The 17,483-nt window shown below is 40.0% G+C and overlaps 1 protein-coding gene across 4 annotated transcripts in view; it reads right to left on the minus strand.

The window, feature by feature from the left end:
* Znf143 (zinc finger protein 143) overlaps positions 1-17,483 on the minus strand; it is a 39,235-nt gene that overhangs the window by 19,048 nt on the left and 2,704 nt on the right. Inside the window, exons 1-8 of one of the 4 annotated variants that reach the window (XM_063251934.1) lie at positions 11,608-11,624; positions 10,938-11,030; positions 9,641-9,707; positions 9,463-9,546; positions 8,879-8,959; positions 7,332-7,528; positions 6,804-6,878; positions 1,514-1,633 (exon numbers count right to left, since the gene is read on the minus strand). In XM_063251934.1, the coding sequence (XP_063108004.1) occupies positions 1,514-1,633; positions 6,804-6,878; positions 7,332-7,528; positions 8,879-8,959; positions 9,463-9,546; positions 9,641-9,650 (567 nt within the window). In that variant the 5' untranslated portion in view covers positions 9,651-9,707; positions 10,938-11,030; positions 11,608-11,624. Of the gene's footprint in view, positions 1-1,513; positions 1,634-6,803; positions 6,879-7,331; positions 7,529-8,878; positions 8,963-9,462; positions 9,547-9,640; positions 9,708-10,937; positions 11,031-11,607; positions 11,727-17,483 lie in introns of those variants that run through there. The other 3 variants (XM_013148056.3, XM_003465691.4, XM_005001849.4) reach the window with 3 other exon arrangements.

Raw genomic sequence — 17,483 nt, forward strand, 5'->3', positions numbered from 1 at the left:
TTTTTTTTTTTTTCTTTTTTGGAGTTTTTCCTTTTTATCGGTACCGAGGATCAAACTCATGACTGCCTGACTGAAAGGCAGGCGCTTATGCGGCTGAGCTAAACCCCCAGCCCCGCATGCATGTTTAATTGTGTAAGACAGACAACCATACTACTAAGTTTTTGTTGGATCATTGAACAGAACTGTTTGCAATCTCACTGTTTGAATGTCTACTTTGTATGCTTTAATTTTGTAATCTGAACAGTGACTTCTAAGATGACAATATGTAATCTATCAACTAGTGATTTGTTACTATTTGGTTTTGTTTTTTGAAATTCTGTATTACTTCCATCCTTTTTTCTGTTTTGCTTTGCTCTTTAAATAAAATTCTTTAAAATTAAAAAAAAAAAAAAAAAGAAAGAAATGCAGGTGGGCTCCTGGGTCACTACTTCAAATACACTAAGTGCATACTGCCTGTCCTACTGAAAGCTACTAAATGAATCTTAGCTATTATTCTGAAGAGTCATGACATAGTCTGTTGTGTTTTGCTGCAATTAAAATACCTAGCTAAGATATCTGAAAGAACAAACTAACACCAACTTTTGCTAGGTTCCTGCAAATCACTGACAACAGAGCAATAACATCATTTTTTTTTTTCTTTTTTCTTTTTATCGGTACTGGGATCGAACTCACGACCACCTGCTTGCAAGGCAGGTGCTTATGCCGCTGAACTAAATCCCCAGCCCCACAATGACATCTTTTATATAAGTACATAAATCTTGTGTTTGGCTAAAAGCATTTAGATATACAAAGTCACTACTATATGATAGAGAGACCCTGGATATTAAGGTCATTAGAAAAAACATGGTTCAAGCCCTCAGAGAACTGTGCTTCTGCCTGTCTAGGGCTCCATGTCAGAACTACCTTCTGCCCACCATGAACTGTTTCTCCTTTGCAATACCTGTCTGTCAACCACACTAGCATGAAACACTACGTAAGTGGAGAAAGCAGTAGTGTGTGACTGCTACCACATGTCTTGATGGAAATTACTGTCCTAAGTTGTTATGACTTGCATTCAGAAGTCCCCCAAAAGCCTTATGTGGACATGGGTGGGGCTTTTCAGAGGTGGCTAGATCTAGAATGTGTGATGCTGTGATTGATTCATGGTGCAATGCTAGGATGAAGGGCACTAGGATTAAGGAAGTGAGTGCTGCCCGCCCTGAGTAGCCTGGATGAAATGTAAGGTACAGAAAGAGCACGGTTGTCTCTCGCTTGCTTGTTGGCCTGCTTGCTTACTTTGCCACCTTCTGCTCCCCATGAACTGTTTCTCCTTTGCAATACCTGTCTGCCAACCACACTGCCTTCAAGCCAGGTGATTATGGACTCAAGCTTCTACAAACTGTGAGCTGAATAAATCTTTTTCCTTTTAACTGGGTGTCAGACATTTCATCTCAGCAATAAGAGAAAAATAATGTAAGAAGACACAAGGCATAATTATTCTCATAACTATATATAACATTTGTCTTCTGGGTACCTTTAGATGGTGAGCTGTTGTATATAATTTTCCACATCCATCATATTCACATCGAAACGCCTTTTCTCCACTCTGTTGAGATTTAGCGGTTACTCTTGTTGCATGTCCTTGTAGGACAATCTAGAGAAAGTAAAAAAGGGTAATTTAGGTTATTTACATAGAAAGAAAACAGGAAATTACTATTTACTTTTCTTTTTTCTGTCTTTTTTTTTTTTTTTGGTCTTTTTGAGAAAGGTCCTTGCTATGTGATTCAGGTAGCCTTTGATTCAGGTTAGCCTTGCACTCACTATGTAGCCCAGGCTGGTCTCAAACTCACAATTTTTCTGCCTTAGCCTCCCAAGTGCTGAGATCACAGGTGTGTGCCACCAAGCCAGGCCGTGTTTTGCTTTTTGAGATAGGTTCTCATGTTGTATTCCAGGCTGTCTTAAAAGAAATTAGAAAAAAAGAGGATTTGCAATCCTCTTTTCTCGGCCTCCTAATAGTGAGATTATAGGTGTGCATCACCTGCCACGCCTGATGATATGTTTGTTTGGATGTTTGTAGTTATGCTTGTAAGGATATACCTCCTAAAAGCAACGTCAAAAGCATTTTTAATTTCAAAAGCAACAAAAAAGAAGGTATTAGATACAAGATATGACGGTATCCCAGCTACGGGGAGTTTGTAGCAAGATCACAAATTTGAGGTCTACCCAAGCAATTTACTGAGACCCTGTCTGAAAATAAAAGGGTGAGTGTGGTGTACATTTCTGTAATCCCAGTCCTTCATAAGCCTCAGGCAAGAAGATCACAAATTCAAGCCCAGCCTACAAAACTTTAGCAACTTAGTGAGGTCCTATCTTAACTAACTAGCTAACTAGCTAGCTAAATGGGCTGGGGATGTAGTTCAGAGTGAAGGTCCTGGGTTCAAACCCCAGTACTGCAAAAAAATTAAAAAAAGATATCTGATTACCACATCATCTCTTGCCTGGATCACTCTAACAACTGCCAAATTCAGAGTCACAATGATTAAACTGACATTTTAGTTAAGTCAGAGCATCTCCTTTCTCTGCTTAAAACCTTTTTTTTTTTGTATTTTTAATGTTAGAGATTGAGTTCAGGGCATTATGCATCCTAGGTAAGTGCTCTATCAAGTTATATCCCCAGTCCTTTTTATTTTGTGATTTAGTTTAAATTGCCCAAACTGGCCCTAAACTTACAATCATTCTGCCTCAGTCTCCTGAACAGGCAGTACAGGTGTGTGCATCACCACACTGCTCAGACTTATAATATGCAGAATGTTTACATAAAAATGGAAATCTTCCCTTTTACAGGAAATGTTTACAAAGTGTTTTTTTTTTTTTAAACTGGGAATGGAACTCACGATCTCGTGCTTGCCGGCAGGCACTGTGCTGCTGAGCTGTATCCTTGGCTATAAAGCTCTTTTTTCCCCATTGGGCTAACATTTACATTGTGAATCTCAAATACATGCTTGATGCTACTTAGAATATGCTTTCTAAAGCTGGAGATTTAGCTCGGCGGCATAAGCGCTTGCCTGGCGAGCACCAGGTCGTGAGTTCAATTCCCGGTACCAAAAAAAAAAAAAAAAAAAAAAGAATATGCTTTTTATCTACTACCTTCCACCCTCTTTCTACCTCCATAACTCTCTACCACTCCTTATCATGGCAGGGATTCTGAAATAATAGTTAACAAATGATTGGTTAAATATTCAACTTTATTAAAAAAAAAGACCAAAACAAAAACATGGTCCCTGCCACATTAAGGCTCTCATTCAAACTCATAAGCTGTCGAGGTTAATGAATGGTTATATTAGACTAGAATAGCTGTGCTGCACCTGGGGGTATGATGGCTAGGATTGCTTGAGTTTACAAGTTTGAGACGAGCCTGGGCAACATAGTAAAATCCTGTGTCAAAAAAAGATCCTCAGGGCTGGAGATTTAGCTCAGTGGCATAAGCGCCTGCCTTGCAAGCAGGCAGTCGAGAGTTGGATCCCCGGTAATGATAAAAAGGAAAAAAAAAAAAAAGATCCTCACTCTACCCTGCCCTGCCCTGCAAAAAGAAGAGTACAGGCTAGAAAGGGGCAGTTTAGCTCAGTGGTACAGTGTTTCCCTAGCATGTTCAAAGCCCTCAGTTCAATTCCCAGCACTACCAAAAGAAAAAAAAAATCATCATAATAATTGCGATCATAGGAATATTTCCAAACTTTGAATGGGGAAAATGCAAAATGGAGAGAGCTGTAGGTTATAGCAAGTTTGTATGTCCAATACCTAGAAGTACCCTTTATATCTTTTGCCTATTTGGATTTTGGATCCTGTCCATTTTTTACCCCAAATTATCCTTGCACAGGGGCTATGCTAATCTTCAGTTTTAGTATAAGTGCTGCTGAAGTAAAATGAGAACTACCCCCAATTATCTATCTGTAGGGTCACCTGTAGACTCTCAAACTAAGACTCTACTTTTTTCAGACACAATTCAAACCTTTGATTCTAATAGTAATTCTTCTGCTTGGACAGTTCTTCCTACCCCTCTTCTAAAACTTGTCAATTTCTAAGAGGTTGAGGCAGGAAAATCACTGAGTTCAAGGTCAGCTTGAACTACATTGTGAGAGCCTGTCTCAAAACAAAACCCTTCAAATTTCACCACTTTAAAAAATATGGCGCATACTTTGTGATTTTTTTCTTTTAAATTTATTATAATAAAAAACACATTGTTACTAACTCCTCCAAAATACTCCCCCCTCGCTCTGAAGACCCTTATCCCACTCTTCCTGCCATTTTCAGAAGTGCTTCTGAAAGTGCTCTTTCACATCTTCAGTTGCAGTGTTGTGACTGCCTTGATGTCCTGAATGAATTTGAAATGTTTACCTTTCACAGTGAGTTTGATTCTGGAGGAAACCAGAAGTTACATGGTACCAGATCCATAACTAGGTGGGTTGAAAACACAGTAAGGCCGCATGAGTGTGCCGCTCTGCGATAGCATTCACTCACCAGGACTTCTAGAACCGCTTCAGCAAGTGGCAGGAATTATGGGATAAATGTGTGTGAAGCAAGGGGAAATACTTGACGGGGGTTAATGGCAATGTGTCTTTAAAATCTAGGTCTTCACAGTATATTTCACTCATATCTCATATGTAGATTCAGCATAAGTGCCTGTTTGGCAAGTGTGAGGTTATGAGTTCGAGCCCCGATTTCCAGTAAAAAAAAACCAAAAAACAAGAAACAACTTGATATATTATCACAAGAATAAGGTTCAGCTGGGTGTGGTGGCTCACACCTGAATCCCAGCACTGTGGGAGGATCATTGCAAGTTCAAGACCAGCCTGGGCTACAAAGTGAGCTCAAGGTCAGCCTGAACTGCATAGCAAGACCCTGTCTCAAAAAGAAGACAAAAACAAAAAAAAAAGCCTTTACATGAGAACTATGTGAAAAATATTAGAGTGAAGAGACGTCAGTTTAGTAGTATGACTAACATCTTCATATTACAGATCAAACAATTCTAAACTATGAACCTCACAATTTAAAAAAAAACCTTGACTTTAGAAACAAGACCACAGGCCAGGCATGGTGGTATACTCCTGTAATCCAGCACTTGGGAAACTGAGGCAGGAGAATTACCACAAACCTGAGGCCAGCCTGGGCTACAGAGTGAGATCCTGTCTCAAAGAAATAAAACTAAGGCCCTTAATTTCTCCTTCACGTGGGGGGTTTAGCTCAGTGGCATAAGTGCCTGCCTGACAAGCGCAAGGTCGTGAGTTCAATTCCCAGCACCAAAAACCCCCCAAATTTCCTCTTCACCATTTTTCCTGCTTTTCTTTCCCTTCGTATTAGAGGCCCTCTTTCCTTTCACCTTTTTCACTGTTTATGGTGCTACCACCCTACTATCTTTAATAAGTATAGCTACTTATTACATAGTGAAAAGGAAAAAACAAAGAAAGACCATGAAAAACATCTACTGCATTAGCAGGTAGAAACAGCTAGCAACTCCTTCTGGAAATAAAGGAATGCCAAGGGACAAGATCCAGTGCTACAGGTTCTGCTTATTTAGTGTAACACTTTGAGATAAGGTGTTTTTGTTCTTTTCAATACCACATCCTGGGCCTTCAACTTCAAATATCATAAATAATCAATTGTTTCAGAGAATAATTTTTGTTATTGTTGCTGCTTTGCCTTGAAACAAGGTCTCACTATGTAGTTCAGACTGGCCTACAACTCAATGGTAATCCTCCTGCCTCAGCCTCCTGAGTGCCATGATAACGGACATGTTCTATATCATGCCTGCCTCAGAGAGTCATTTTAGGAGCCAGCTTTCATGAAGAGAAAGAATGACTCATTAAAGGAAGCCACATATAGAATTTTAAATTTTCTAACAGCCTCATTGAAAAGGGAAAACAAAACTGGTAAAATTAATTTTAGTAATTATTTTGACCCAACATTTGTAGTATGTCCAAGATACTATTAGCCCAACATGTAATAAATATAAGACTTGCAAAAAATCCATCTCCTTGTTTCCTACTGTATTTTATTTTCCTCTTCAAATTCTAGTCTCAAGCTGAATCCACTTTCCTACAGATGACTCAGGTTTAGCTTAATTCATAACAGAGGACTACCCATTGAGTATAAATGCCACATCTTCTTTATCCAGGTTCTGCTGAGTTGCCCAAGCTACTTGAATTTACAATCCTCCTGGCTTCAGCCTCCAGAGTACTAGGATTACAGGTGCATACCACTATGTTAAATTCTTAACAAAACCTTTTTGTTTTGGTACTGAGACTTGAATTCTGGACCCTGCGCTTGCCAGGCAGGTGCTTATGTCGCTGAGCTATATCCCCAGGTGAATGCAAATGTTTAAAAGTACTGGTGCTCTAGGGTGTTACTTAGGTTAACCAGCAGCAGACTAGAAGCAGGTGAGCATTTGAATCAAGGAAGTCAATCCATGGGGCATCTGCAGCCTGGGACACAGTCTTTGCTTCAAAGACTACAAACAGCTTGGTCAGCAGGAACAAGAACAAATAGTGAGGCTGGACTTTCTCTCCAGAATTCGAAAGCAAAATACAGAACGAATCAGCTGGAAGTAGAAGAAACTAAAAGATATAAAAAGCAAAGTAGCAAGAGTTATTGACAGAAATGCTTGAGTCCTAGAAAAAGGACCCACAAACCACCATGAATGGGGCAATCAGAAGTACCCTGGACCCTAAAAACTGCCCTGGACTCTAGAACACAAGCTTCGCCTGGATGTCTGGCATCTTTCGATGTACACTGGTCCACAATGAAGGTACCTCAGGACCTTTACATACCTGCATTTTTTTCTCTTGCTCGTTGTCTCCAATCATTCCAGTACCAGTTACACTTTCACTTCCATCAATGGATACCTACAGGAATAAAATAAAGCTTAACAAAAAGTTTGGTTGCTGGGTATGGAGGCACACGCCTGTAATGCCAGCACTGGGTAGGCTGAGACAGAAGGACCGCTATGAGTTCGAGGCCAGCCTGGGCTACATAGTGAGTGCAAGGTCAGCCTGAAATGCATAGTGAGATCTTGTTTCCAAAAAAAAAAAGAAGTTTTTATTTATGTTTTTTTTTTTTAGTACCAAGGATCAAACAACTCATGACCTCACACTTGCCACTGAGCTAAATACCCCAGTTCTAAGCATACTTTTTATTTGCTTTTCATGAAAAGTAAAGAAGCTGTATTTGAGACTTTTTAAATTTTTTTGAACAGTCCTGGGGATCAAGTTCAGGGCCTTCTACATTTCGGGCAAGTGCTCTACCACTGAGCTACAGCCCCACCCCTGGGACAGTTGTAACACTATAAAATGACATACCTTCGCTGCATACTGCTCCAAAGCACTGATGGTGTCAGGGTCAATGGTAGCATCCCCAGTATGCAGCCCTGCCACTGTCCCATCAGCCTGAATTGCCAGGATGGTGTCAGACTGTGGGACTTGCACTGCGTGGTGGATATAGGCTGTGGTACCATCTTCCAGCTGGACCGCCTGTAATGCACTCTGGTCATAACTATCTGAGGGAGTGGAAGAGAAGGGGATTAAATTAAAGGTAAAGTTTTCCAGCATGTTCTGATAAATTCATTAATGGTAAAAGCAGTTGCATATTTAAAAGGCAGTGGATTTTTTTGTCTTTTTAGGCAGTCTTGCTATGCAGTTCAGGCTAGCCTTGGGCTCACTTTGTAGCCCAGGCTAGTCTCAAACTTGCAAACAATTCTCCTGCCTTGGCCTCCCAAGTGCTGGGATTATAGAAGTGCAACACCACACCTAGCTGAGAATGAATTTCCTGAGTAGTTAACTCTCTGCTTTATCAATCCTGTAAGGCAGGTATACTTATCACCCTCATTGTACAAATGAGAACCTGAGGTGCAGAGAAATACTATCATTTTCTTTAGGACCAGGAAACTTTTTGGTTATTTGTTTTGTTTTCTTATTGACACAGGGTTTCACTATGCAGTTCAGGCTGGCCTCACACTCACTTTGTAGCTGAGGCTGGTCTCCAATTCCCAGCAATCCTCTTGTTTCAGCCTCCAAAATGATGGGATTATAGGCATGCACCACTACTTCTGGCATTGAACCAAGAAAGTTTAAAAACTTAACAAATGAGCTGGACACAGTGGTGTGTGACTGTAATTTCAGTTATGCAGGAGGCTGAGGCAGTAGCATCACAAATTTAAGTCCAACTTGAGCAATTTAGTAAGCCCCCTATCTCAAAATAAGTTTTTTTAAAAAAGGGCTGGAAGGGTAGCTCAGAACTCTGGGTTCATGAGGTCAGGTTTCGTGGTGCACTCCTGTAATCCCAGCACTTGGGAGACTGAGGCAAGAGGACTGCCATAAATTCAAGATCAGCCTGGGCTACCTAGTGAGTTTGAGGCCAGTCTGAACTGCACAGTGTCTCAACAACAACAACAAAAAACCCTAAAAACTCTTTGAGTTCAATCTCCAGTACTACAAAAGACAAAAAAAAAACAAAAAACAAAAAACAAAAAACAATCTCCAGGTAAGGTATTATTATATTCAGGAGAATCCAGGGCAGTGATTGAGGCAGCCAGATGAGCCCTTGTCTCAAAAAGTAAAAAAATAAACACCCAACAAATAACAGTCAAAATCACTCTGCAAGGAAACCAGGAGTTGAAGACATATCCATATGACTACATGGTTCATGGTGCTTGCCATGCCAAACTGCTCCTGGATAGCTCAAAGTATTACACAGCTTCTCCTTAGGCTGTGCCCAAATTGGCCACCTCTTACTTCGAAAACACACACAATTCTTTCACGTGACAGGGGTGCAGTAGCTAAAGGCAGGTCTCACTCTCCCCACACTCCCGCTTCTCCATTGTTTGCCATGTATTTCCAGAGTCCCATACCTTTGGAGGCATGGTGAATAAATGCTGTAGTTCCGTCTTCCAACTGCACTGCTTGACCATCCTCCAGACGCAAACTGTCCCCTGCTCAAGAGTGATGTTTACATTTAGATCTCATGTTTGCCACTCCAATTCACTCTGCACCATCAGACTCAACAGCCTATAAGACAGGCTACACTTGCTGTATGAGTCTTTCAATTGTTCTGTAATTTCAGAATGCTGCTTTAGGAAGTGCTCAAAGGTAAAAAGAATCAGAATACCTGTTTTAGGAATATACACAAGGGATGAGAGTTGGAACAAGATAAAAAAAGAGGAAAATGAATGATACATAGGATTTGGCTCAATGACAGATACATTCACTGAGGACCTCTGCCTGCGGATCTTCAGAGGGCAGCACGGGAATTTGTCTTCCACTATATCTGAGAGAAAGTCTTGGCTAAGTTCAAATGCTCTTTAGAGCCTCTCGTGGCATCCCCTGTTCTCCCGCTTCAGAAGACCAGGTAGAGGTAGTAAGAATGAGCAGATGGCAGCAAATACCGAAGTCTAAGGGTCAGGAGTACTTCCTATGTTGTATCTTAAATACTTACTACTTTTAGGTATGGGTACGTGCTGAACATAAGCAGCGGAACCATCTTCCAATTGAATGACCTGCCCATCAATGAGTTTTCCATCTAGAACAAATGATTCAAGCCAGTACATTAGTACAAAAAGACTTACAGCTTTATACAATTTCAAAATAGTATCAACTATAAAAACATATACTACTTAAGCTCATGTTTGTTCATCTTGATTCTTCCCTCAGCGTTCTGAGGCAATAACACATCCAGTGATCCTACAGAAAGCAGAAAATCCTCCCTCAGCCATCATTCCTCCCCTCCAGTTTCAATCAGATGAATTTAAGAGGAAGAGTGGCTCATCATGGCAAGCTACACACGTCAATCCTCTATATACCTTTCAGAGCCATTTAGATCAGTGACCCTGACCATGGGAAAATAGAACAGCTATGCCAGTGTATGTGACAGACGCATCAGTGCCCAGGAAGCCAGCTGTCCTCCTCACCCCTGGGGCTCTACTGACCCCCATGTGCTCGGGTTTCCATAAAAACAAGGAGTTTAAGGTGGTGTATGCCTGTAACCCCAGCATTTCAGAGGCTGGGCAGGAGGATTGCCATGAATTTGAGGCCAGCCTGAGCTACATAATGAGTTCAAGCCAGCCTGAACTACAAACAAAAAACCCAAAACAAAAACAAAAACAAAAAAACCACGCCTCCTTAGGGGCTGGGGTTTAGCTCTGCGGCATAAGCACCTGCCTTGCAAGCAGGCAGTTGTGAGTTCAATCCCCAGTACCGATAAAAATGAAAAAGACCAAAACAAAACAACAACAACCAACAACAAAACACGCCTCCTTCCCCCACCAAAAACAAAAAACAAGCTTAGAATAGGGCTATCTCCTGGAGCAAAGTAAACACTAATTCAAAGATAATGATATTTAAGCAAAACCAAATATTTTTACTTTTTTGTTTTATAATAACACTAAATAATAACTTTAAGTAAAAAGAATAAGAAAGGTCTTACTAGAAATAAGCCAGGAACACATTCACTCTCTTCTCCCTATTTCTTCCCTGAGACAGGGTCTCACTATGTAGCTCAGACTGTAGCTCAGACTCAAACTCATTGCAATCCTCTTGCCTCATCCTCTCAAGTGCTAAGATTACAGGTATGCACCACACCTATCTTCCCCAACAAATTTTCTTTTTTCTTTTTTTTGTCTTTTTATCGGTACCGGGGATCGAACTCACGACTGCCTGCTTGCAAGGCAGGCGCTTATGCCGCTGAGCTAAATCCCCAGCCCCTTCCCCAACAAATTTTGATACCCTAATCTAGAGAATTTTCCAAATCTCTCAAAGGGTATCAAAATTATCAAAATAAAATTCAAGTTAAATTGAAATAATTTCAATATAGCATCTTTAAGAGAGATTGGAAAAGGAGGTACATTGTCAGGGGCTCCAGCTTCAAGGCCATAAATCACTGGTATCCACTGACCAGCTGTGTGAGGCACGTACCTTTCGAATTGTGCTGTATGTAAGCAGTGGAGCCGTCAGCGAGTGTCACCGCTTGCAAGCTCACACCTTCCATATTTTCTAAATTGTCACCATCTATTATAAAACAAAATTAGTTCCTTTAGATAACTGCAGTATGGATATGCTGATTACGTTTTTCTTTCTTTTTTTAAGCCTATTTTATTGTTACACTTAACATTAATTTTGTGACTATGTCCCATCCTACTTTTCACATTTTTAATTTTAGTGACTTTTTTTTTCTTGGTACTAGGAATCAAACTCACAACGTCATGCCTGCCAGGCAGGTGCTGGGCTGCTGAGCTATATCCCTGGCCATCTGATTACATTTTAAAAAGTGAACATTAGGTAAAAGGCATATGCTTAACTCTTAGAATTTATAAAAAATACTTCCCTGTCCTACTATACCATGAATTCATATCAAACTACAAAAACTCACAGAAAGGCTCAGGTTTCTGGCGCTGCTAACTAAATGAAGTACAGAGAAGTAAATAGTGTTTCAATTTTTTCCCTAAGATAAATGGTATTTCCAAACCCACGAGATCCCTTCAGCGCCAGGAATACAGCTCAGTGATACACCTGCCTGGCAAGTGTGAGGCCCCAAGTTTAAAATTCCCAGTACCAAAAAAAGATCCCTTCAAATGTGACTGCTTACCTGCCACTGTCACTGCCTCTGTGAGGCATAAGGTTACGTGCTGAGCCTCCATTCCTCCTCCGGGAAACTCTGTCATTCCCTGGGAATCTCGATTTATTTGGGCTAACAACATTTTCTACCTGGAAGAAAAACATAGGTAACTGAGAACAAAGAATGATGCATGGAAATAAAATCAACTAATATTTATGGACCAAGGGTATAAATAGGTTTTTTCTTTTTCTTTTTTTTTCAAGGATACCAGGAATCAAACTCAGGACTTCATGCTTACCTGCAGATGTTACACCACTGAGATAAATTCCCAGTCCCTGGAAATAGTTCTTTGGTTTTTTCTTTTTGAGACAGGGTCTCAGTTGGGCATGGTGGTGCATGCCTGTAATCCTAGCACTCAGGAGGCTGAGGCAGAGGGATCACTGCAAGTTTGAGACCAGCCTGGGCTGCAAAGTGACCTCAAGTTCAGCCCAAACTGCATAGTGAGATCCTACCTCAAAAAGACAAAATAAATAGACAGTAGTTTTGGGTTTTGTTTTTTTTTTTTTTTTTTTTTTTTGGTCTTTTTTGAGATGTGGTTTCACTATGCAGTTCAGGCTGGCTTTGAGCTCACTTTGTAGCCCAGGCTGGTCTTGAACTGGTAATGATCCTCCCACCTCAGCCTCCTGAGTGCTGGGATTACAGGTGTGAGCTACCATGCCTGGTTAGACAGTAGGTTTTTTTTTTTAAAGCCAGTCAAATTTAGCAGTGTGTGGGGGGTAATACCAAATTTAGTGACACTAATGTTAGTAAGTTCTGATAACCCACTGCCATCGGACCAGCCTAGACAGTAGTTTTTAAAGGATGAAATGCCACATAAAATGCAGGATGAGTATTAAAATAAATTACAAAAACAAAATAAAAATCTTTTGAACTTCAAGAAAATCGCATTAACAAAATGGTTTAATTACAGACCAGTTTGCCAGGTATGCCCTAGTTGGTTCTCAGCAACACAAGGGAGTTTGAGGAATGGAAGCAGCAGAAAGAAGAAAGAAGAAAGACAAAGTAGACCTTGTCCTAAAACAATGTTGAACAGGACAACATACACATACATATGTATACTTCTTGTCAGAAGTAAATGTGCAGGTCTCATAATTACAAAACAAAACACTTTTCAGACCCAATAACTGATCTGCTACTGTTAAGTGAAACAGCTCTGAAGGGGCTACAATCTTGGGATCTTTTTCAGGCATGGTGGTATATACCTGTGACTGTAGCACTCTGGAGGCTGAGGCGGGAAGATCACTCTACCACGGAGCTACATCCGAAACCCTGACCTCTGCAATTCCTATCTTTCCTTCCAAAGGTTCTCAGGGATCTCTTCTGCAAAGAACAGTTCTGAGATGGGACAAAAGGGCTCGACACTTCCCAAGAGGGACTTTGCTCAAGTACACTGCAGCCAGCATGGCTACACCGGGCCTCCCTGACAGTTTCAGGAGATATTTCTTTCTTCCACTGCTCCACAGCCCTCAGTCAGGTCAAGGAGGGGCCTTCCACATCCCATAAGCATCCTATATCAGCAGCTGTCACAGATCACTTGGGGTTAGTCAGTGTCTGGTGCTCCTTTATGCTGCAGCATAACTCTAATAAAGGCTCCTCCAGATACCATACTCCTATTATATCAGCTGTGTCTTGCTTATATAATCCAGGCTGGCCTTTAACCCTCCTGCCTCAGCCTCCCAGGTACTAGGATTACAGATGTGTGCACCACATTCAGCTAGCATTTAAAAAAAAATTATACATTGGGCACATATTTTGCCATTGACATTTTTTTAATTGATTGAGCTTGGTGGTGAAGGCCTGTAATCTCAGCATTCAGGAGGCTGAGGTAGGAGGATCACTGAGGCTAGTTAAGGCCACATAGTAAGCTCAAGACCAGTCTGAAATGGTGAGACCCTGTCTCAAAAAAATGTTTTTTAATTAAAATGTTTTTTCAGAAGCAGAGTAGATTATACCCTTTAACCCCCAAAATTAATATTGTTGGATTAAAATATGAGCAGTTAAATGGTTATTATAATTTGTTGTCATCGCTTTTTTTGGTTTTCCTGTGCTGCTTTGAACATGCTAGTACCAGTAAGCGACATCGCCATCTCCTGCTGTCATTTTATTTGTTTAGGTACTGGGAACTGAATCCAAAACCTCACTATTCTCTAGCCTTTTTGTTTGTTTGTTGTTTGTTTTTGAGACAGGGTCTTGCTATGTAGCCCAACTCAGCTTGGCAGCTTAGCAAAACCCTGTCCCAAAATTAAGGTCTTTTTTCCAAAATTAAATTTTAAAATGGGCTACAAAGGGGCTGGGGATTTAGCTCAGCGGCATAAGTGCCTGCCTTGCAAGCGCCTGGTCGTGCGTTTGATCCCTGGTACCAATAAATAAATAAATAAATACCAATAAATAAATAAATAAATTTTAAAAATGGGCTACAAATATAGTTCAGTGCCAGAGCACTTGCCTGACATGTAAAAGGCCTGGGCTCAATTCCCAGTACCAAGATATATACTTTAAATGTTTTAATTTAACTATGAAAATAGGTATTTGTTTGCCAAACACTGACAAAAGGTCAAAGTTTTTACTCTGAAAATTTCTCTGTAGAACTGTTCAATACCACCTTTTAACAACAATTCCAAGTATGACTTATTCTAGTTTGGCTTGTTTTAAAATAGAGCAAAAGCTTAAGACCCATGCAAAGGAATCTCTGGACAGAATGCTTTCAGCTTTAAAAATTTCTTTACTCTAATATTTTATAATTGTACTGTTTACAGAACTAAGTCTAGCTGCACAATTTGACATTTAGGCTGCTTTCCAATCTGGCCTATAATTACTTACAACTTCACCAACCGCTATTATCCTTTAGATTTTTACCTTTACCATGGGCAACTACTAAAAGAAACACACACACACGATTTTGTAAGTATGCTTATGTGTGTGGTGGTGGACACTTGTAATCCCAGCATTCCGACAGGCTGAGGCAAAAGGACCACATGTTCAAGTACAGCCCAAGCAACTCAGTGACTTAGGGAACTGTTTTAAAAATAAAATAAAAGTATCAGAGCTGGTAATAACAGATCATTGTGAAGGCCTTAGGTTCCAACTCCAGTACCACAAAGGGGATGGGAGGTGGGGGGGGGTTGATATTTGCAGAATATGGCTGTTGCACACAACCGTCTTATGGGACTTTGGATTCCTGAAGTCATGTAATAAATATCTAATGAGTTCATCAAAACTCATGTTACAGAGTGCTTTATAATCATCCTCCTTCATTATGTCTGCATGGTTGCCTTGATTTCTCAGAACACATCTAATTCTTCCTTTTATACCTATATAGAGTTTGATGACACCTGCTATCTATGACAGGTGATGGTCAGTACTGGGGATGTGGCTCAGTGGCAGTAGATCACCTGCCTAGCATGTGCAACACCCTGGGTTTGATTCCCAGCACTGCAAAACAAATAAAATAGGCGATATTTATTCCTACCCTCTTAGTCTCTCTTTATCCCCTTCTTAGCTCTTATCTGAATTAATTGAAGACTTAATAGTATGAGGGATCCTTGTTTGTGGGTTCACCCCTGAATTCTCAGTACCTACGAGAAGACCTGGCATATGATACAAGCTTCTTAAATATTTGATGAACAAACAACTACTGCCCTGATATAAGATTAAAGGTTCTACTTTTTTAAATTCCAATTTCCAAGCCTCATTTTGTACAATATTCTGCTGTATGTATCAGATATAAACTACCATTACTTGAAGTTATCTCAACTTCTTATGACCATTATATCCACACTGTATAAATATTTCATTTTCAATACAGGTCTGAATATATTTATAATTAATCTAAAGATATGCATAAATAATATAATAACATACATGATATCCCATTTTATGTACAGTACTCAAAATATTATTTTAGGGATCACAGATTTTCTTCTGTACTGGAGTTTGAACCCAGAGCTTTTGTACCGAGTTACATCCCTAATCCTTTTGAGATAGGAGTCTTATTAAAATGCCCAAGCTGGGCTCAGACTTTCTTCCCGGTATAGCCTTCAGAGTGCTGTAGTCACAGGTGTGTGCCACTGTGCCCAGCTGATACCATACAATGTTAGATTAAAGAGAGAGCACTTGGTAGGTTACTGAAAATTCTGTAAGGGTACTGAAAAACCTCGGTTGAGAGAATGAGCTTCTGAGCTAATCACAGGTTCATGTTTCAGTGTAATAGCTGGACAAATTACTCTTAACTTTAGCTAACTAACCTGCAAAATAGGGTTACTTCTAGTTAACTATTTAGGTTTGTAATGAAGATAAGAGCATGTTTATATGCAAAACATGTGACAAGCCGCCAAATTCAGTGCGTAATCAGTGGTAGTTAAGTACTGCATAAATGAGATTGGAAATTTATTTAGGTTTTTGGAGAAAAGGTCCTGCTGGCCTTGAACTCATGATGTAGGCCCAAGCTGGCCTCAAACTCAAGAGATCCTCCTGTTTCAGCCTCCTGAGTGTTTGGATTACAAATCACCACACCTAGACTGGTTTTTAAAAAATGCAGCTATGCTGGGCGTGGTTACAGGCTCCGGCCTGTAATCCCAGCACTCAGGGAGCTGAGGCAGGAGGATCCCTGGGAGTTGGAGATTAGCCTGGGCTACAAAGTGAGCTCAAGGCCAGCCTGAACTGTACAGAGAGACCCTGTCTCAAAAAAAAAAAAAAAAAAAAAAAGAGGGGCTAGGGATTTAGCTCAGCGGCAAGCGCGTGGTTGTGAGTTCGATACCCGGTACCAAAAAAAAAAAAAAAAAAAAAAAAAAAAAAAGAAATGCAGCTAGAACCTAAATATTTGTATGCATTAATGGGTATTTGCAGAGTACAGAGCTCCCACGGAGGCACAGTTTTTTTTTTTTTTTTTTTTTTTTTTGGAGGCACAGTTTTAAAATAAGATTAAAGAGAAGACAGTATGGACACAGAGTGTTCATTACTTTCAAAAAATATTCTAAATATTTTCAGTTTAAATCTGCCTTTTAAAGCAAAACTACTTCAACTGACAATACAATAAATAAAATACTACCTGGTTTAGGCCCTTTCTTAAAATGCAACATAAAAAGGAGGAATGTCACATGCAACTCAATTCTTTTAAGAATAACTCCATTGGGGCTAGAGATTTAGCTCAGCGGCATAAGCGTCTGCCTTGCAAGCAGGCGGTCATGAGTTCGATCCCTGGTAACGATAAAAATGAAAAAGACAAAAAAAAAAAAAAAAAGAGTAACTCCATCCTAGAACAAAGCCAGGAGCAAAGACTCAAAACTAGGTCAAACCTCAGATTTAAACACACTTTTTGAAAAAAAAACCAAAAAACAAAAAACAAAACACACTTCTCCCCAAAATTCCCAAAACAAAAACATTAAATAAAAATCTCAAAATTAAAGCCAAGTAAGGTGCTGCATCCCTGAATGCCCAGCATTCTGAAAGGCTTAAACACTCTAGTTGAGCTCGGCCTGCACAATATAGTGATTTAACAAGACCCTGACTTAACAAGTAAAAAAGACTGAGGATGTAGCTCAGTATGAAGGTGAAGGATTCAACACCCCCCCACACACAAAAAACCTCTCAAACTAAGTAATGATGAAAATCTCAAAGTCCGGCATAGTAGTGCATGCCTGTAATCCCAGCACTTTGGAGGCCAGAGGATTGCTGTGAGTTCAAGGCCAATCTCAACTGTATAATGAAACCCTGCCTCAGAGAGAAAAAGAAAACAAACAACAACAACAACAAAAGACCTTAAGACTCAGAAAGTTTTCCTCAAATGATTGTAAACTGTATATATACTGCTAAATAAGGAATAACAGCTAAAGTAATAAATTACTTTT

The sequence above is a fragment of the Cavia porcellus genome, unplaced genomic scaffold (assembly GCF_034190915.1).
Source record: "Cavia porcellus strain 051 isolate PalLab524CR breed Dunkin Hartley unplaced genomic scaffold, mCavPor4.1 scaffold_6, whole genome shotgun sequence".
NCBI lineage: Eukaryota > Metazoa > Chordata > Mammalia > Rodentia > Caviidae > Cavia > Cavia porcellus.